Raw genomic sequence first — 20,606 nt, forward strand, 5'->3', positions numbered from 1 at the left:
AGAATCCAGGAGTCCTTCAGGAATATGGACATTTAATAAGTCTTGCAGGTCTAGGTATTCTGGAATGTGAAGTTATCCTTAAGAATGTGGTCAAGAGTGAGAGAAGGCTGCGTTCTCTATTATAGTTTACATGGAAGCTTTATTGAAAATAACTCAATTATACTCAGAATCTCAGGCAGTAGATTTATGAATATTTCCTCTGGTTTCACATTAAGTACAAAGTTATGAACAACAACTTATGATAATCTCACTGAATATATACAATCTTTTATATCTCAGTATATCTCAAAGCAATGTACTGCTGTGATCATTGTACAGATACTTTCAACATAACTAAACATACTATACCCTATAAAATAAATTTAAACTGCTAAACAAAATATATGAACAAAAAGCAGATGGAAAGTGAAAAACATGAACAAACATAAACACAATACCAAAATATGCATTTAACATATGCACACTAAAATCATCAAAACAGATACAAACAAAATAAGCATCCATCATTTATAAATGACAGTGGGAAACCTAAATCTCTTCAGCAGCTGCTTACATAACAATGAGCAGAATATCTAGAACCTTGTTGTCTCCGCTGTGTGCATAGATAGTAAGTCATTCTCATGCTGATAGTTTCCTTCATTTTTTTTCTCTCCCAAGATTTTCACTAAGTGTGAGAGTGTGCTGTCTGGATCAAGGAGTGCCACTAGTGGCACATTCACACCTTTCTCCTGAAAGATGAGATTCTGTAGAGTCATGGCTAACATGGAATCAATGCCCAGCACTGATAGAGGTGTATCATCAGACAACTCATTCTGTTCAACACCTGTAGTGTTACTGATCACAGACTTAATGTATTCATTAGGTGAAGAGAATGTGTTAAACTGCTCAAGATTGGAGTTGAGCGTTGTAGCCTTTCTGAGGCCCTCTTCTACCAATGCTGATAATCGAGAAGTAAGTGATTTGTTTTGTGACAGAACATTATATCTGATGTTTTTGAAATTGAATTTGCATACGACCTGCTGTGGTTTGTTCATGAGAAGACATTGTTCAAGACTTTGATGAATTTCTGGAACTTCCAGGATCATCATTCCTTTTGCCTCCAGAAATCTTTGGAAATGTTCTTTGTTTAACAGGAGACCCAAATTTAAAGCCCCCCAGTTAATCGACTGTCCAGGAAGCCCCATGTTCCTACGATATTGACAGAATGTGTCCAGGAATGTATTGGCAGCAGCATAATTTGTCTGAGAAGCATTGCCAATGAAAGCTGAGATGGAGGAGTAGCATACAAAATAATCCAAATCACAGTGTTTAGTGGCATGGTGAAGGTTGATCACACCATTCACCTTTGGCCTCATGACTTTCTCATAGAGGGATTTGTTTAGGCTTTCAATAAGCCCATCATGAAGAACAACTGCACTGTGGAACACTCCTTTAATTGGATTGGATGAGAACAGTTTTTTGATCTGAGCAATTGTGTGGTAAACTTGTTCTGGTGCTGAGACATCACATTGCAGACTTGTGATTATGGACTGACACTGATTTTTAACATTTTTTATTTCCAGTTCCATCAGTTCATTTGGGCTATTCCTAGAGAGGATAACAATGTTCCCTCCCCCTCTCTGAGCAATGAACTTCACTGTCTCAAAGCCTAGTCCTGAGAGACCTCCTGTCACTATGTAGACAGAATTTTTCTGGAACAACTTTTGGACCTTTTGCATAAGCAGAATGTCAGACAGTTCATCCTTGGTATCATCACCAAGGACCACCACAGGCATTGTCTGACATCTAAAGTATGATTTAGATTCATCTAAAGGGAAGCAATCAATGTTTCCATTTGCCAGTTTTTGAAAAGTGGTCTTTTCAAAAAACACAGACCTTTTGTCCAAATGCATGTGTTTCAGCCAGTTTGAAATGCATGACTTGTGTGCTGTAATTGATTGCTTCTGCAATATGTTTGATGTGAAAAGGACTTTCATGAAAACCTCATCATTATAACCTCTCAAGTCAAGCTGACTGACAGAGGTTTGGTTGTCAGAGACAAGAACAATGTCTCTAACACCATTAATATTCGCTGTTTGTGCTATAACACCTTCATCATAGGGAGGCAGGAGCACAATTCTCACCACCTCATGGCAATCCGAAGTCAGCTGATTAGCATTTGTGCCCACGGTGACACTCCAGCCTGATTTGATTGCTGTTAAAGTTAGGACCTTCACAAGAACTGAGTCTGGAATAGTGGAGAAAATGCCTAACTTCATACGTTGTTTAGTCATTGGTAATGCACAGTGCAGGACTTCCCAAGCCAATATAATGTAGGACACACATGGCGTTTCCTTCAAAAATGGAAGCCTCTTTGTTTTGTAGCAAGCAGCTGCTGGAATAACAACTTTGCTAGAAGCAGTAACAGGGTAGCAACACACAATCTTATCTCCCAATTTCAGTTTTCTAACATCCTTTCCTACAGCTGTAACAGTGCCACTGAAGTCAAGGGCTAAAAGCTTGTGGTTCTGGGATGTGTGTTTGCTCCAGTATAAAGTCTGACCAAAGTTCAAATCTGAGACACTGACTGGAAAGTAATCTGAGGAGTGCACAGCTATTTTACAGAGCTGGATCTCCACATTTTTTGCACCAACAGGTTGAACAATTTCATCAGAACCTATTGCAGACAGCCTTGTCATTCTGTGGGGATCAGACGTTTGCACAATAAAACTTTCACATTGTGAAGAGTGGAGGCTTTGGCTAGCACTGTCTGTAGTTGTAATGGGGGTTTGGATTATCTGTGGCTTATAAATCAGTCCATTTTTCACAATTAGTTCTGGGTATTTGCTGCAAGGATATGATCTGAGGATCTGAGCAAAGGCTTTGATGTCCTCTTCAGAGACTGAGCCTATGTCTATCAGCTGAAAAGAAAGCTCTGTTATCTCAGCAGCACAAGCTCTTATCATTCCAGACAGTACAAAACCAGGACTAATATGGTCAACTGTGTCCTCTGATGACCGATAGGTTACAACTCTGATGGAGCTTTGGAAATGTATTGTCTTGAGTCCTGCAACAATTTTTCTGAAGATTTCACAAGAATTTGCCATGCTGTCTAACACATTCTCTGTTTTGTATGAAGTCATATCTGCAATACCCCACACAAACAAAACGTCTTGGAAGTTTGCCTTGATATTTGGGATTTTCATTTCTGAGAGAAAAACTTCAAATCCATTTTCCATCAGTGCTTTGGCATGTGTTGGTGAAATGTATTTTGATGATGGGTCTAAATATTGCTGCAAGCCTTTGGATATTCCTAACTTATCAGCAAAAACCAATGATTTTGGTGTTGAGAAGTTTTCATTCTCAAAGGGAATGCTGTAGCTGTTGTGGTAAAAATACTCCTTTACAACATGAGAAGGATCCCCTAGATATGTGATTGTCACATGTTTGAGTTCAACCAAAACTCTGCCCTCTTTGTCAACAAAGCAGCCACAAACATTAAGCTCCTCTGTACTCATATCTGTTGCTCTCAAATACACAACCATCTCCTTCTGCAGTGGTTCAAATACAGTTAAACTGCCAATTTGAGATGGAAATCCAGGTCTTCCCAAGAGGTTTTGAGTTCCTGTTACAGGAAGAATCTGCATAAAATAGTCTAAGACCACAGGATGGAGATAATAGTCATACAAATGGGGCCATAACTTATCAGGGACTGTCACAACTGAATAGCTTTCTCTGAGTTCTTCCCCATAGTAAACATCCCCTTTGTTTTTGAACACAGAACTATACTGAAAACCACCTAAACATAGGTACTTGTAGAACTCTTCAGAGCTCACAACTGACTGGCATCTTTTGTAGATGCATTTCAGTGAAATGTATTGCTCTTCAGGTCTTTTTTGTACTGCCTCTACTTTGCCTGATGCATAGTATGATGACAAAGAATGTACTTTGTACTGAAAACTGTTTTCTGCTGTGTCTTCTGTTGGATCCAACAGCACTTTCATGGCTGGTATATTCTGTGACAAAATGCATGGAGTGTGGAATCTTATACTGAGCTGTAGATAGTTAAGGGGCACTTTTGGTTTTGCACTCATCATAAAAGCTGCTAAACCCAACTCAACATAAAATGCCCCAGGAATAATTGCAACACCTTGGTGTTTGTGGTCATTCAAGTAGGACAGTGCCTCAGATGAGAGGTCACAGCTGAAAACCAAGCCATCTTTACTCTTCTGTGTAATTACAGGGTGACTACTCCTAGTATCATTGTGTGTTGCTTCAATAAGTACATCTTTCTTCTCATTGTCAAACAGATACCTTGGCAAAAATATAGGTTTCACCTCAGAGCCTTTGTAGAATTGATCCCAATCTACATTCACTCCCATTTCAAAAAGTTTTGACACAACAGTCAGCATTGTCTCATGATCTTTATCTGGCTCCACTGAGGACAGCACCACTGTGTCATTTCCTAGAGTCTCCTTGATGTTTCTCTGCAAAGCTCTTCTTGGGCCAATTTCAACAAAGATTGCATTCTTGTTCTGTTTGGCTGATTTTACTGCTTGTTTAAATGCCACTGGCTCTCGGATATTTCTTGCCCAGTAAATACCATTAACAAAATCTGTGGGGCACACTTTTTCTCCTGTCACTGTTGAGAACAATTCTGTCACTGTGTTCTGTACCGTTAATGGACCTATACTGCTCTCTACCTCTGCCAAAATAGAATCCATCATATGGCTATGATAAGCAGCAGGGACATCCAAAACATGAAGGAACAGATTTTTCCCATCATGTGAATTATTCAAGCGCTTATGTAAACTATCAATGACATCTGCCTCTCCTGAAAGTGTGCATGACTGAGGACTATTGTGTGCTGCCAAGCATATTCTCCCAGAATAAGAAGGGAGGATATCCAACACATTTGATACAGCCATATTACTTACAACTAGCATTTTTCCTCCAGTTACTTTGCTCTGCAAATGACTGCGATAATAGATCACCTTCACTGCATCCTCAAGTGATAACAACCCTGAGCAATGGGCTGCAGCAACCTCTCCAACAGAATGACCAAGAACAGCATCTGGCCTAATTCCCCAGTAGATTAGTAGCTTAGCAATGGCAACCTGAATGGCAAAGAGGAGGGGCTGGATAATTTCTGGTTCTGAGAAATCAACATCAGGTCGACACTCCCTCTCCAGCATTTCTACAAGGCTCAATTTTCTGTAGCCTTGGAAAAGAGACTCAATCTCTCTCACTTGTTCCCTGAAAACAGGTTCCTCTTTTATGAGCTGTTTGCACATGCCTTTGTAAGTAACACCATTCCCACAGAAAACAAAAATTAGTCTGGGATTTTGCTTTGAAATCAAAGTCTTTTGTTCCAGAACATGCACAAGCTTCTCCTTCAAATTAGTCAAACACGATGCATGAAATGATTTCCTGTATTTATGTCTTAAGTGACTCCTTCTACATGCAGAGGTATATGCCAAACTATGTAGATTTGTTATGTTCCCACTGCTGATATTTTCTATAGTGTCTTTTATCATCATTGCCATTGATTTTTCTGTTGCTGCAGAAAGTACAAAAAAATGCTGATTTTTCTTGACAGGTGCTTTCAGGAATTCTTTCTGCCTGTATTGTTTCACAACTGCATGTGCATTTGTCCCTCCAAATCCAAAGTTATTTATTCCAGCAACTCTCACGGAACTGCTGCAGGTGACCCATTTCTCTGCTTTGGTGGGGATTTTTAGATTGAGAGCTTGGGCATCTATGCTAGAGCTTTCTTCTGAGTAGAACAGTGAAGGAACGATGGTTTCATGCTTCATCATAAGGAGAACCTTAATAAGTCCTGCCACTCCTGCTGCAGATTCTGTGTGTCCAATGTTACCTTTAACAGAGCCAATGCAGAGTGGCCCTAAATCTGCAGGCCTTGCCTTAGAAATAACTTTAGAGATGCTACTTGCCTCTATTGGATCTCCCACTGAGGTTCCAGTCCCATGAGCTTCTATGTATTGGACATCAGACAGGTAGGTCTTTGTAGAGTAAATTCTTTGCAGCAGCTTCTCCTGCTGGATCATGGATGGCTTTGTGATTGGAGTGACGGTGTGGCCATCTTGATTTACTGCAGTTTTGCATATGATGCCCCAAATGTGATCATGGTCTTGCAGAGCCTATGGGAATATTTGCAAATATAAATTTGATTTTTAAAGTTTGATATAACTACCATTTTATGACCTACTGTATATGATTGAATTCTGTAGCTTTCTTGGACATGGATTATGCACGATCTTAGGCTAAACTGAACTGGCAGGGATAAATCACAACTGGAAATATTTTTTTCAGTCTAGGCTTAATCTGGCTCTGGTAAACTGGTGCTATATATATTGGTATGTGTTAAGGTATAAAGGTATCTGGTTTATGTAAAAGAAAATACCTTATTCAGAGGCTTGAGCAGGATGACTCCACAGCCTTCTCCTCTTCCATAGCCATCTGCTTTGTCAGAGAATGGTTTGCTGGTGCCATTAGGTGAAATCATATTAGCCTTGCTTAGAGCCACGAATACTCTTGGCTGAAAAATGCAGCTAACACCACCACATACAGCCATTTCACAGTCTCCTGTTCAAAAACAGTACAGTTAAACTGACTTTAATAGAAATGTGAGAGTAATAATCAAATAATTCAAATTTGAGAAAACATTTTGAGAAAAAAAAAGTTTCACAAATTTATTTTCATCTCATAACTTCTTACTCTTTACGATGGCTTATACATAATATCCTGATATCATAATATCATAAAAAAGACAGATGCTTTTGAATTGTGAAACATGAAATGTGTATGACATAATGTGTATGATTAAAGATGAAATAAAGGTAACAAAAACAAGTTAAACTTATTTGGGCATAGGAAAAAGAGCTTTAGTGTTATTATACCTTGTTTGATGGCCTGGCAGGCTAAATGAAGTGCAACAAGTGAAGAGGAGCAAGCACAGTCTATAGCAAAAGAAGGCCCAGTAAAGTTGAAGACATAGGAGATTCTGTTGGCAGCTATACTCATAGCTAAACCAGTACCAGTACAGTGGTTGATGATGACTGGGTTAGCATTTGCCATGATGAGTTCATAGTCTCTGTTCATCAGGCCTAAAAAAACATGTATATGAATCCATTTCAAGTTTGAATATATATATATATATATATATATATATATATATATATATATATATATATATATATATATATATATATATATATGTGTGTGTGTGTGTGTGTGTGCACACATCATAATCGTGATCATTTAGTCAAATTACCCAAAAATACTCCTGTTCTGCACCCACTGGCCTTCTCCATAGGTATCCCAGCATTCTCTAGTGCTCTATAGGTACATTGCAGAAGGATTTTCTGCTGAGGATCCATTTGCTCCACCTCAGCATCATTAATACCAAAGAACTTGTGATCAAGCTGATTGAACCTGTAAAAAAATATGTAAAAAGGCTTAATTTAAGTAAATAAAAAATTCTTTATGAATATTTATGAAATTTTAACTAACATTTTATAGCATTACCTATAAGCATTGTGTTACATTAATAATATAATAATATAATTTCAGTATGGTTAGGGATAGTGTCAGTGTGTAAAAATTTAAATAGAAGAAAGTAAACATTATAAGTTTAAAGGTATTAAACCTTATTGAAAGAAGAGTATTAGCAACATTTGCATAGTAACCGTCATGTTTGGCCCCTCCTAGCATCCTTATTGTCATGGTTACCCTGTGTTGTGTATTTGTTTTGCTCTGGTATGTGCTTATTTCACTGGAACAAAGCTCTGGCTGTTTCTACACAGTCTGAGTCTACCACGTGTCAGCACCACCAAGCCAGAGATAGCAAATCTCCTGGTGCTGTGGGTACATGGGTATCTTTTCATTTCTGAAAAAAACAGGACCCTGTATATTATGACTATGACAAGATCCCAGGTAAGTGACATGGGCCTGCCCATCTTGACCAAGAGTGAAGGCTCAGATAACCCCATAGCCTGTGTGAGCCTTGGGAGCTACCGAGAGTGTACTGTATCTGTATCTATGTGTCAGTTCTCCTGTACCTGTGGCTGTCCCACAAGCCACCCTGCCACTTCCTGTTCTGGGCGTGAAGGACGCCACCCAGCCTGATCCAGTTAATGTTCCCGGCATGAAAGACACTACCCAGTCTGTTCCTGTGGCAATGGCCCCAGACCTCCTGGACCCACCGCTGAATGCCGCAGCTGCTCCCCCGGGCCTCCTGGACCTGCCGTTGAACGCCCCCAGACTCACAGAATCTGTTGCCAGGCACCTCCACATCCTCATTCCCACTTCTTGACTCTCAGGCTTCGTGGTCCCCACCCGGCCCACCCCCGTCTGTGTCTCCTGCTGCCCCATGGTCCCTGCCCAACCTGCCCCCGTCTGTGTCTCCTGTTCCCTGTTGGCCTACCGTGTCTCCTTGGTTGCTTGCTCCTACTGTTCCATTGTTGTTGAATTATCATCTGCCTGGTTTTGTTTTTGCCTCTGTTGTGGTGTCTGTCCCTGAGTCTGATTCTGTGCTCATTCTGATTCCTTTGTCTCCCTCTGTTTCTGTGCTGTGCCCGTCCATGTCTGTTCCGATGTCCGTGTCTGTTTTTGTTCCTGTCCCATTTGTCTCTGGCCTACTCTGTGTTGCGTTTTTGTTTTCCTCATCCTTTTGTACCTCCAGTCATCCCTCAACATCTATCTTTTGTTGTGTCTCCTTGTCCTCCCTCCTGGCCCTTTTATCATCCTCAGTGTTCTGTTTAGTGTTCTGTTCCTGCTCCTGCTTCTGCGTCTGTTCCTGGTTCTTGTGCTGTTCTGTCTGCTCCTGTTGTTTCCCCGGTTTCTGTGCCTGTTCCCACATCTGTTCCCTTGTCTGCTCCTGTTGTGTCTGTGGTTTCTGTGTATTCTGTCTCCTCTGCTCCTTTGTCTGCCTGTGTACTTCCTGCTCCTGTTTCTGCTCCTTGTCTTGCCAGTTCTGTTCCTGTCAGTGTCTTGTCCTAGTCCTTTTTTTGGTCTGTTTTGTTTTTGGTTGTTTTCTTTGTTTTTGCACACCTCTGTGCTGTGTGGTTTTGGGGGATTACTGTCAAGTTTGGCCCCTCATAGTATCCTTATTGTCATGGTTAACCTGTCTCGTGTATTTGTTTTGCTTCTGTGTTTTGTTTATCTCTGCCCATCTTTTGTATTACTTGTGCCTTGTTAACCCCATTAGTACGTGTGTATATACCCTGTGTTGTTCACACTATAGGTCTGAGAGAGCCACTGGTATACTTGTGTGGGGGGAGATCACTATGGAAGGTCCTTAGCATGGCTGGACGACTCCTATTAAGACCAAGAACCCTGTCCAGGTGGAATGCAAGTACTTCAAACCAGTCACTGGTGCGTTTGATCAGGGCACAGTTTCTAGTCTGGCAGAGCCTGAAAATCTTATCATGTAGTGTTTCACACCAACCAGTCATGAAGTCCCTCCCATCAGCCTCTGCCCCAGACATGATGTTGATGTTGTTTTTGCTTTGCTTGGGAGCTGTTGGTTTACTGGTCATTGTTAATCCTAGCTGCTGTTCATGTTCCAAGCCTCATGTTTCCTCTGCCTGTTTGGTTATTCGCTAGTGTTAGTTAAGTGTTCTCATCATTGCTTGTGTTTTTGTTATAGCCTACTTCCCCTTTTTCATTGCATTTTGTTTCATTTAGTTTATGATGTATTCTCATACTCTACACATTGGCTCTATGACCCTGATCTGTTCTACTGATTATGATTCTCGATTTGCCCATAATAAATTTTGCTCTTTTCCCCATATGCATCCAGCTCCTAACCCCTCAGTGTTATAGAAACAAGATTATAAGACACATTATTATAAGGCACATTGTTATTACACTATAATTTACATGAAAAAGTGAAAAAGATTTTTAGGTGTACATGATCTTTCATACAACATATACAGAAGTTTGCACAGTTACAGTCTAGGAGTTGGTTTATTATTTTTCTGCATTTTAATGAATGACAGAGGTCTTTTGAAAACCACATTCAGAATTTAATAAGCTGCAATAAACATAATAATTAGTGATTATCATTACATGTCTGATACTAATTAATTGTCTCCTGTTGCTATTTAACATTCAAATCTTTTATGCTTTTTGTCTCTATTTTTTTCTTTTTTTAGTTTACCCAGTTTTATTTGTACTTATGAAAGACGGCAAGACTCACCCTTCAGCAAGTGCAGCTTTTGCTGTTCGTGACTTCCCTGCCTTAGTAGCATCTTGATCATACCACTGGGTATAGTCAAACCGCTCTACTGGTATCTGTACAGCACAGTTCTTTCCCTCAATGAGGACCTTCCAGAAATGATCAAGCCCCTCTCCTAAAATAGAAGATAGCAAACAATATAATTCACAAGAAGATAAGTATACACAAAAGTCTGACTTTAATGAAGGAAGTGTGAGAATTTATTATTATTCATTTAATATCTTACCACCAGGGAAGTTACATCCTATGCCAACAACAGCAATTTCTGGATCATCATCCTTCATGATGAAATTTATCTGAAATAAATAATATAAACTTTAGCTGAAATTCATGTGAAGAAAGCAGCATGCATATATTTTGTATGATAATAAGTATCAATATTTCAATATCAATCAATTCTTTATTTTTTTAAACTAAGAGCAGATAACCCAAATATAAGGTAATGAAAGGTAATGGAAATAAATCTCACCTATCCTTTCCTTTCCTGTTGTAAGGTTATGAAAATGTTCACAGAGACAAGTCCTTTATAAGCATAACCAATTGGGGAGGGAAAAGAAAAGAAATCATTATTGACCAAAATATGCAAATATTTCCATTCTGGTTAATGTTTAGGCCAGGTGGCCATGAATGAATGCACTCTGTGAATGGATCACATCAGACAAAGTAATACATAAACAATTAACTGCACAAAGTACATCAGGTTAATAGTTTATTTTCACTCAGAAATCAGTGAAGGTGAGAAGAGGAGGAGAAAAGAGAGGTACTGATACGCTGCAGAATGAGCTGAAGGGTAGGCTGGCAGTGTTGAGGAGAGCAGAGGTCTTGAGGAAAAGGAGAAAAAAAGGAGTGTGCTATGGCAACCTTCTTTAGGGATCCATTTAAGTTTGAGAGATTAGAAATTAGAAAAAAAAAATTATTTAGAGGAGCATCTCAGTAATTTGTATTCTGATAAGGATAAGGTGAAGGTGATTGATTTGCCAGCATAAATTCCACCTGTAGGTGACAGGGTGGCAAATAGACAGGGTGGCACTGTCGTGGAGTGAGGTACAAGATGTGGTGCATCATTCAAAGGCAGCTTCTGCGCCAGAGCCTAAAAGAGTCATGCATCAGGTGTATAAAAGCACACCTGATGTCTTGACATTTTTAATGAAGATGACGGTCATAGTGTGGAAGAAAGGAATTATCTCAAAAGTGCGGAGAAAAACGGGGTGTTCTCATAACAAAAGAGAATGATGCTGTGGATATTGAACAATTTTAATCTATAAGTCTTAATCTAGAGGGTAATAAATTCTTTAGTGTGATCATTGGCAACATGTTTGAAAGTTAATTGATACATCAATGCAAAAGGCAGGGGTTTCGGGTTTTGCAGGTGGTTTGGAGCATAACAGTATAATTTGGCTTCAGATTCAGACAGAAAGAGGGTCGAGACCTAAAAAAAGGGTCGATGTGTTTTTCATAGATTTGGCTAATGCATTTGGCTCAGCACCACATAATCTCTTTTGGAAGGAATTTGTGATTTTCTAGGTACTGGATAAGATCATTAGGGTGGTGAAGGCTTATTTTAAGTTTTGTATTAATACAGGAGAGTATGTTATATCTTTCCAGTGATTGGAAATGAGTACCAGCTGTACTATTTCACTGTTGGCATTTACAAAGGTGATGAAGGTCATAATTAGAGCTTCTAAGTGGGTCGTACATGGAGAGAGGCTGCAGGATGGTATTCAGCTCCTGCGAATCAGGGCATACATGGATGACATGACAACACTGACAACTACTGTGCAATGTACCATGCTTTGTACTTTTGCAAGAGAAATAAATGATAATCTTATGTGGGGAAGGATGAAGGTTAAACCTAGCAAGTCTAGAAGTTTGCCAATTTTTAAAGGAAAATATGGGAAAATGTTTTGATTTGAGGAGAACTGATATCTTCTATACTGAAAAAAACAATTAAGAGTTTGGATAAATAATATAGTGCGGTATTAAAAACTTTAGGAAACTTTTCTTCTCAATAATACCTGCCAATAACAGTAATCAAATTCTTAAAACCCTCATGAACAATCTAGATAATATATGGCCTTTTTCAGAAGAATTTTATACAACCCCCAATTAACACCATATAATTTTATTGGAGGTCAGACAGATAATAAAACTATTCCCTTTAATTTCATGTTGTGTACATCAAACAAAAAAGACAGCAACTCATTTGAATCTTTCCATGAATTGAAGTCAATATTTCTAAAAAACAAGTAACAACAAATTGAAACAACCACGATAACACTGTAAAGAATCTTCCTGGAATATATGAACCCAGGGGGTAGTGCCAGAGTGAATAAATAAATCATTAAAAAACTCCTATCAATGCTGTGCCTGTATCTTCACATGTGTTTAGGAATATATTAGGTTAAAATTGTATGCTGTCTATTTTGTTTGTTAATTCTTATGTAAACAGTACCCACTGTACTACAGGATTTGTAAAGGTGGCTCATTTCCAATCATTGCCAAGAGAATCGAAACAGATTAACCAGCCCTGCAATAAAAAGTACAATGAGGAACTGACCAAAGGGCATAAAGGGGCATTAAAATCAACTGTATGCTCTATATATTAACAAAGAAAACAAGTCAAGGCCATTGACTGAGGTGCACTTCTTCATGGCTATGACATGGCCATGACTGTCAGAAAAAAAGCAATTAAATAGATGGCAACAGCTTCCTGTTTCTTCCTGTTTTCTTTTATTTTTCAATGTTAGAAGTAAGAGTGACTTCTTAGGTCACAAAATGCACACTGTGCAAGTGTTTGTTTGTTTGGTTGGTTGGTTGGTTGGTTGGTTAGTTGGTTGGTTGGGTTTTGTGGGTGGTTGGTCCTTAAATTCCTGGGTAACCATCATAGACTACCGAGATGGTCTGTCAGTCAGGGTTTGTTAATTAAATTAGGTAGAATATCATAATAAATTAAGTCAAACTTTGAAACAAAGAATTGGCTAAAAGGACTTTGATGAGAGGTTCAATTCAGTGAATTAAGTGAACAATTTAACAAACATTTTAAAAACAACCAGTTTTCCAATATTAAACATTATAGTACTTACATCTTGCTGTTACAGACAAAACCATCCTACAGAGAATCAAGAGATCTTCACCTTAAATCATTAACATCATTTGTCCAGTCTTCTGTGGGTGGCAGTCATACTTGGCCTCCACGGACATATAAAGATGATGGCATCAACGCCTTCACGCTCAGATAGTTAAAGACCATAGACAATTTGGATAAGAAATTACTAAACAATGGATTGAGGAAGAAGATAATAATGCATTGATGTAGATGATTCCACCTCAGATAATATCCCATGGCATCCTATGTTTGTCCTGAAATAGTTTCTACATTCTGATATACAGTACATACTGTATAAGAGCATATTCTAGCATGAATTTGTGAAACATTGCATTATATAATATTCTGTAAGCATTGCAAGCAAGGATATCAACAGACACAAGTGTGGTCTCATTGACTTTATGGATGCATGTAAGTCAAACAGATCTATACATAACAAATGGCAGGTTGTCTACAATTAAATCTGAATTTTGTGAAATGCAGTAGGAATGGCAAATACTGTAACCTGACAATAATTAGGTAATTTATCAGTTTTTAGTGAAAGCAACCTCACTCCCTTACTTCCTTACAAGCAGTGATAAAAACTTCCTTGTATATTTCCCACATGCATTTTGCTTGAACACAACTGTGACTGTCATGTTCGCGGATCGGGGCTCCTCCTGTTTCCTTGGCTTCATGATCTCTTCCGTGTGCTCGAGTCCTTAGTTTTGTTTTCTCCACACCCTTGTTTGTTTTCAACGCCCGTCATTGCTTTCACCTGCTCCTTGTTTATAGGCTATTGTTAGCTTTGTATATTTAAACTGTGTCACCGCATCTTAGGTTTGTTGGTTATTTCTAATTCCATTTCTATGTGTCTTCAGTGTTCTGCCTCTGCCTTGTTTATGGTTATGCTGTACTCGTTCTTTGTGTTTCAAGTTAAGTTTCTCTCTCCGTTTACTATTGTTATTCTCCTGTTAGTGTTATCTCTTGTTTGGTTCCTACATGCGTTCTCTTGCTATTCTAGTTTATGTTGCCTTCTTTGTCGGTATTGCCTTCTCGGTTCATGTTCGTTAAATTGATTGTTCTCCTGTCCGCTATACGTTCTCTCTGTGTACTCTCCTAAATTTCTTTCCTGATCTATAATCCCACGTCGTAGTCTAGTCTCTTTCCTCGTTGCTTTGCTCCCTTTAGGTTTCTTTCCCCTTCCTTGTTTTTTACCCTGTTTGTCTGAATTTGTCTGCTTCCTTGTTATCCGGTAGGTTCCCCCTTAATATTTAGTCCCCTTATTTATCCAGTGCTCACCCTCACCCTGAATTGGCCTCTTATCCTTTTTGTTTATTCCTGGAGTTTCTGTTATTAAATTAATCATTTATTTACATTGTCCAATTTTTCATTTTCACTATGTCTTCCCCTGTTTTGGATTCTGCTTGGTTCTCAAGTCCAAGTCACTGGTACTTTGCATGTGTGTTGACAGACACTGCCAGAACCAAGTGTCAGTGTAAACAAGAAGAAATCTTATACACGTGAAAAATAATCTAAAGTTACAGCAATATCTATTCACACACTTATTTCTGTGCTTACATGTTTGTTTGATAACCAGAACTGTCATGAATAGTGCAGAATAAGCAATAAACCACTAATGAGAACATTTAGCTATGAAAGCAGAAACACAGAGATATCAGGAGAAACACCAAACAGATACGACTACCTGAGCACTTCACAAAGATAGTCTTTGCAACATCCAAATAAAACAATGCTAATTAGCCTTAGCATCAGAAACAAGCTAAGGTTACCATGACCACAACATTACAGTAAAATGGAGTGTTACTCTAACCATTACCATCTTAGCTTTGTGGTTAATTTTGGATGGAGTATTGCGGATTGGTTTATAATTATTAAGATTTGCAAGGTTTACTCTTATTCAGAAGAGACCTGTTAACTGTTTTGAGACTCTGCCGTTAATTCCTTGATTAAGTGACTAATTAACTGTAATATCAATGCTCTGAAAAACATCTATAAATAATTTGCTTGGATTGGGATGTAGTGGACAGCTAGCAGTGTTGAAAGTGAAATAATTTATAGTGTCTCAAGGTCAATCCCTGAAACAGACAAAATTCTTCCTGATGCAATATGAACTTGTATGTGCATGGGAAGCTGTTGACCATGCGTAAGCAAAATAATTCAGTAGCTTCGTCACACTTATCTTTAGAAAAATTTTAAAAGTCTTAGGTGGGTGATTTACTAGCCTATAAATTGTATTAGGCTTTTTGTTTCCATCAATTAGCCCTGAAAAGTAGGCCACCTCACAATACTAATCTGCTTGTTGATTTCAGATACACAGCTCCATATGCAGCTAGCTACATCATACTATATTCTGACAACCTTCTATCATAGCCAGCATTACTCAGGAATTTGTACTACAGTAGTATGGCAGTCGCTCTGACCACTTGCCCATTTTTCCAGTTTCCAGCACATCACCTTCATCTGTCAGGTTTTAATGTTCTGACTGTTTGGTGAATTTGCAACTACACTATCATAAATGCTAAATCTCTGTGTGAAACATAAAACATAAAAAGCGCAAACATACACCACGGGTATCACAAATTATCCAATGTTTATTAAATATCACAAATTTTTAATACATTTGTTTAATACAAATGTTTAACACAAACATTCTATGCAAAATACCACATGAATACATTATATATTTAAGTAAATTAAAAGTATGTGCTGAAAACGCTTCTTCGAAGAAATATTTGAAATATGTTTGTAACTTCTAAATGTTACAGCTGACAAAAAAAAAATCATTAATGTATATTTTTATGAATAAATTTGAGTTTGTAATAGACCTTCATGTCTTCATTTTGAATTCACTATGAATAATTTAAGGACAGTCAGGATCCAAGCTCATGCCTGATATTGAATAGATGGGGCCAGTTGCATGATTCTTAATTGCTGGTAGTTTGTTACCAGGGGGCAAAATGTTTTCATTTGTTCTGTATATATGCTGATCGCTTGATATATCATGTGTATATGCTTTATTTTTAACCTCCATCTGGTGGGTAAAATCCGAATTGGAGTAAGTATAAGAATGATTCTTAATGTTGGACCCTGTAACTATGATTTTGAGGGGTTTTAGGTATGATTGAAGTGTGTGCATTCCCACATGCTCCAAATAAAGACAGAAACACAGGTAAGATCATTATGCCATGAATTGACCCAAAAAGGATGACCAAAAACATGATTTTAAAGAAAGTCCTAAATATATAGCTTTGAGCAGCTGATAGCACCACTATCCCTGCAACAGTGGACAGTGCTGCCTGTATCATTGGATAGCCAAGGTTATAGAGGGCATCTATAGCCTTCTTATTTGCTGTCTGTTCCTTACTTGAAACAAAAGCATAGGATATGTGTGCAGAGAAATCAACAGAAAAACCAATGCAAATGACTAAATTGATCATAGATATTGAGTCTAGATTGACATCCCATAATGCCATAAAACCAGCCACACCCACAATGACAGACACAATAGCAAAAGTTACCCATATTGAGCAGATAGGGTTTGGTATCAATAGCAGGGAAACAAAGAACATAGCCAGAGTAGCAACTATTATGTTTTGGATAGTATTGCTTACTATGACAGAATACTGATCAAAATAGATAAAGGCATGGTGGTAAACTAATATGTCTACTGCTTCTTTTGACTTAACACATTTTTCAGCAGTTTCTCTAAAAGCATTCAGCATATTCTTTTCATCAGCTGCTGTACTAATGTTTACTGTCTGAATAAACATGCGGGAGGCAATGATTTGGTTATTAGTAAAGTTGACGTCTTGACTGAATCCTGAAGCTCTTAGAAATATTACCAGCTTATTTTTAAATATGTTTTCATCATTTAAATCTAAAGATGTTTGTTGTAAGTAGGAATGAAGCCAAGATATGAGTAAATGTTTTGAGGTCATGGTCAGTTTGTTAAATTCCTGAAGACAAAAATCAAGGCTTGCTCGTGCAGAAGAATTCCAATACTGAAATTTCTCATCCCTGATAACTATCATAACACTGGGACCATACTCTTTAAAGTACTTTTCTTTATCATAGTATTTAACCACATAGGAGTCATCTACAGCTAAATGTTTTAGTTCAATTCCCTCTTGCATTTGGACGCACCCATAGATGCTAGCAGCTAAATACCCACCGTAGAGAAAAATCACAAACACTTTAGTCCAAGAATTAGTCAAAAAAGGCCCATAGTATTTCTTAAAAAACAAATTAAGTAGCATTTCTGTTTCAGTACCAGTCAAATCATCATACTCCCCTCCCACACAGCAAATATTACCATCAGGACAGTCCTTTTTTTTAGAAACTACCATGCAGGTCAGCCAGTGTCTATTGCTTTGTTCCCTTCTTCCATTTAAGGCTAGAAAGGCACCAAAAAATGTGATGTTGTAGATGTAGCAAAAGAGCACAGCTGTACCAGTGTACAAACAGAAAGACTGCACTGAGCGGAATGGAGTCATAAGACCAATGTAGAAAGCTAGAACATCAGTTATTGTGGTGATAGTGATTGATACGGCTGCTTCTTCATATGTTTCCGCCAAACGATCTTCAACTTTATCCATAACTTTTGTTTTCTGCCAGCAGGAAATCATAATGAACATGTCATCAACCCCAATCCCTGGAGAGAATAAATGAAAAGTAGGCTTATTGAGAAACAAAATAAAAGCATGTACATTTTCACTTATAACAAAAATTAAATATGAAACAGTATAGTAAGAGTCACCCAAAATTAAAAAAGGAGCTGTAGCCACTGTCATAGGAAACTGTATTCCACAGAAGAGCAGCAACCCAAAACTGGACAGCACAGCCAAGCCAGCTGAAAGAACCCCACATGACGCAACCCATACCTTGTTCCTCACACAGTCCAACCTAGGGAAGTTAAATGAATGACAAGCTATAGTGGAGATAACTACCCAAAGAAAATTGATGTTTATTTCTAATTATAAGTTAGAAATAAATTAAATATAGGAATTTCCTAAAATCAGAAGGTTGTGTGTATATATACACACATCTGTCCAAAATATCCTGTTTCTCTAGAAACTCTGTGTGCTTCACTATAATTTTAAATTATACACTAGTACAAGGCAGTTACTCAACTGGAATCTTCTTCGGATATATGAAGGTGAGCAACTGCAGCATAAATATTCAAAATTGTAGAGAAGTACACACACAGACAATTTTTTTTTACATACCTCAAACAAGATATTATTGCAATATTAATGGACAAACAATAAGTGATGGAGAAGAAAGGAATCACAGACGCTGAACTGCTTTCAAACTCTTCCTCTCTTGATAATGAAGTGAAATAAGACAGAGACACCTAAACAGACAACAGATTTAAAGAAATTAGCTTTGAGTTTTGAAACTAATAGTCAACACCTTAAAACTATTAGTAAAAAAAAAAATAAAATAAAAAAATCCAGTAGTCGACACTGCGTAAAAGTGGGCATTTTTATTTCACTGTAATATTAGTGTCCAAAGAGTCAACTATGTACTCGATCAACAACATGTACAGCCTACAGTAAAGTATCTATAAGAGTCCACCAGGAAGAGCGGTTTTAAATCAGTTTTCAAAATCTAATAATAATTTTACTTTTCGGTGCTTATTATTCAACAGATCTTTCACATAAAGATAAGATAAACACATGCATTAGCTGTTTGGGAACCCAGACTAACTGATTTATAATAGATAAAGCCTAAAAAGTTAATGTACGGACAACACAGTATTTGTGAGGCGTCAGATGCTTCCCACAAATTTGGGTAGGCTATTTTTAAATAAACAATCTCGGTCCTCAAAAATTTGTGTTTCAAGAAAGCCTTGCTCTTATAGAATCTGCAGTTTGCTACGTCTTTTAAGTCCTGAAGATAAATGCGAAAACGAAAAGTACAAAAAAAAAAAAAAGAAACCCTTAGTAAATAGGGTACCTCATTATTACTTTTATTTTCAGTGCCAGAGTGAATAAATAAATTATTAAAAACTCCTATCAATGCTGTGCCTGTATCTTCACATGTGTTTAGGAATATATTAGGTTAAAATTGTATGCTGTCTATTTTGTTTGTTAATTCTTATGTAAACAGTACCCACTGTACTACAGGATTTGTAAAGGTGGCTCATTTCCAATCATTGCCAAGAGAATCGAAACAGATTAACCAGTCCTGCAATAAAAAGTACAATGAGGAACTGACCAAAGGGCATAAAGGGGCATTAAAATCAACTGTATGCTCTATATATTAACAAAGAAAACAAGTCAAGGCCATTGACTGAGGTGCACTTCTTCATGGCTATGACATGGCCATGACTGTCAGAAAAAAAGCAATTAAACAGATGGCAACAGCTTCCTGTTTCTTCCTGTTTTCTTTTATTTTTCAATGTTAGAAGTAAGAGTGACTTCTTAGGTCATAAAATGCACACTGTGCAAGTGTTTGTTTGTTTGGTTGGTTGGTTGGTTAGTTGGTTGGTTGGGTTTTGTGGGTGGTTGGTCCTTAAATTCCTGGGTAACCATCATAGACTACCGAGATGGTCTGTCAGTCAGGGTTTGTTAATTAAATTAGGTAGAATATCATAATAAATTAAGTCAAACTTTGAAACAAAGAATTGGCTAAAAGGACTTTGATGAGAGGTTCAATTCAGTGAATTAAGTGAACAATTTAACAAACATTTTAAAAACAACCAATTTTCCAATATTAAACATTATAGTACTTACATCTTGCTGTTACAGACAAAACCATCCTACAGAGAATCAAGAGATCTTCACCTTAAATCATTAACATCATTTGTCCAGTCTTCTGTGGGTGGCAGTCATACTTGGCCTCCACGGACATATAAAGATGATGGCATCAACGCCTTCACGCTCAGATAGTTAAAGACCATAGACAATTTGGATAAGAAATTACTAAACAATGGATTGAGGAAGAAGATAATAATGCATTGATGTAGATGATTCCACCTCAGATAATATCCCATGGCATCCTATGTTTGTCCTGAAATAGTTTCTACATTCTGATATACAGTACATACTGTATAAGAGCATATTCTAGCATGAATTTGTGAAACATTGCATTATATAATATTCTGTAAGCATTGCAAGCAAGGATATCAACAGACACAAGTGTGGTCTCATTGACTTTATGGATGCATGTAAGTCAAACAGATCTATACATAACAAATGGCAGGTTGTCTACAATTAAATCTGAATTTTGTGAAATGCAGTAGGAATGGCAAAT

General features: G+C 37.7%; 2 protein-coding genes across 3 annotated transcripts; both read right to left on the reverse strand.

Annotated features, from left to right (window-relative positions):
- Nucleotides 1-120: 120 nt before the first annotated feature.
- Nucleotides 121-10,531, reverse strand: fasn2 (fatty acid synthase 2). Of its 2 annotated transcripts, none has more exons than XM_081696562.1 (6): nucleotides 10,467-10,531; nucleotides 10,202-10,355; nucleotides 7,274-7,434; nucleotides 6,900-6,959; nucleotides 6,404-6,585; nucleotides 121-6,140 (listed from the first exon to the last, which is right to left on the reverse strand). In XM_081696562.1, the coding sequence occupies exons 1-6, from the start codon at nucleotides 10,522-10,524 to the stop codon at nucleotides 573-575; spliced, it is 6,183 nt and encodes a 2,060-aa protein (XP_081552688.1). In that variant the 5' UTR covers nucleotides 10,525-10,531; the 3' UTR covers nucleotides 121-572. The 2 variants fall into 2 exon arrangements, with proteins under 2 accessions (XP_081552688.1, XP_026871963.2); XM_027016162.3 differs by having other exon boundaries at nucleotides 6,900-7,106.
- Nucleotides 10,532-16,423: 5,892 nt separating this feature from the next.
- On the reverse strand, nucleotides 16,424-18,771 carry LOC145651165 (patched domain-containing protein 3-like). The gene is made up of 3 exons (XM_081696449.1): nucleotides 18,575-18,771; nucleotides 18,106-18,251; nucleotides 16,424-18,000 (listed from the first exon to the last, which is right to left on the reverse strand). The coding sequence occupies exons 2-3, from the start codon at nucleotides 18,137-18,139 to the stop codon at nucleotides 16,424-16,426; spliced, it is 1,611 nt and encodes a 536-aa protein (XP_081552575.1). The 5' UTR covers nucleotides 18,140-18,251; nucleotides 18,575-18,771.
- Nucleotides 18,772-20,606: the final 1,835 nt, after the last annotated feature.

The sequence above is a fragment of the Electrophorus electricus genome, chromosome 14, assembly GCF_041902795.1.
Source record: "Electrophorus electricus isolate QZ-2024a chromosome 14, ASM4190279v1, whole genome shotgun sequence".
Taxonomy (NCBI): Eukaryota; Metazoa; Chordata; class Actinopteri; order Gymnotiformes; family Gymnotidae; genus Electrophorus; species Electrophorus electricus.

Excerpts from the sequence above, each read along its gene's own strand:
- fasn2 (XM_027016162.3), bottom strand. The coding sequence starts at position 10,524 with ATGAAGGATGATGATCCAGAAATTGCTGTTGTTGGCATAGGATGTAAC. Across the intron at positions 7,435-10,201 it reads AAAGCTGCACTTGCTGAAGG|GTTCAATCAGCTTGATCACA; the intron begins GTGAGTCTTGCC and ends ATTTTTTTACAG. Across the intron at positions 6,586-6,899 it reads CTGCCAGGCCATCAAACAAG|GAGACTGTGAAATGGCTGTA; the intron begins GTATAATAACAC and ends GTTTTTGAACAG.
- LOC145651165 (XM_081696449.1), bottom strand. The coding sequence starts at position 18,139 with ATGACAGTGGCTACAGCTCCTTTTTTAATTTTGG. Across the intron at positions 18,001-18,105 it reads AGCTCCTTTTTTAATTTTGG|GGATTGGGGTTGATGACATG; the intron begins GTGACTCTTACT and ends TATTCTCTCCAG.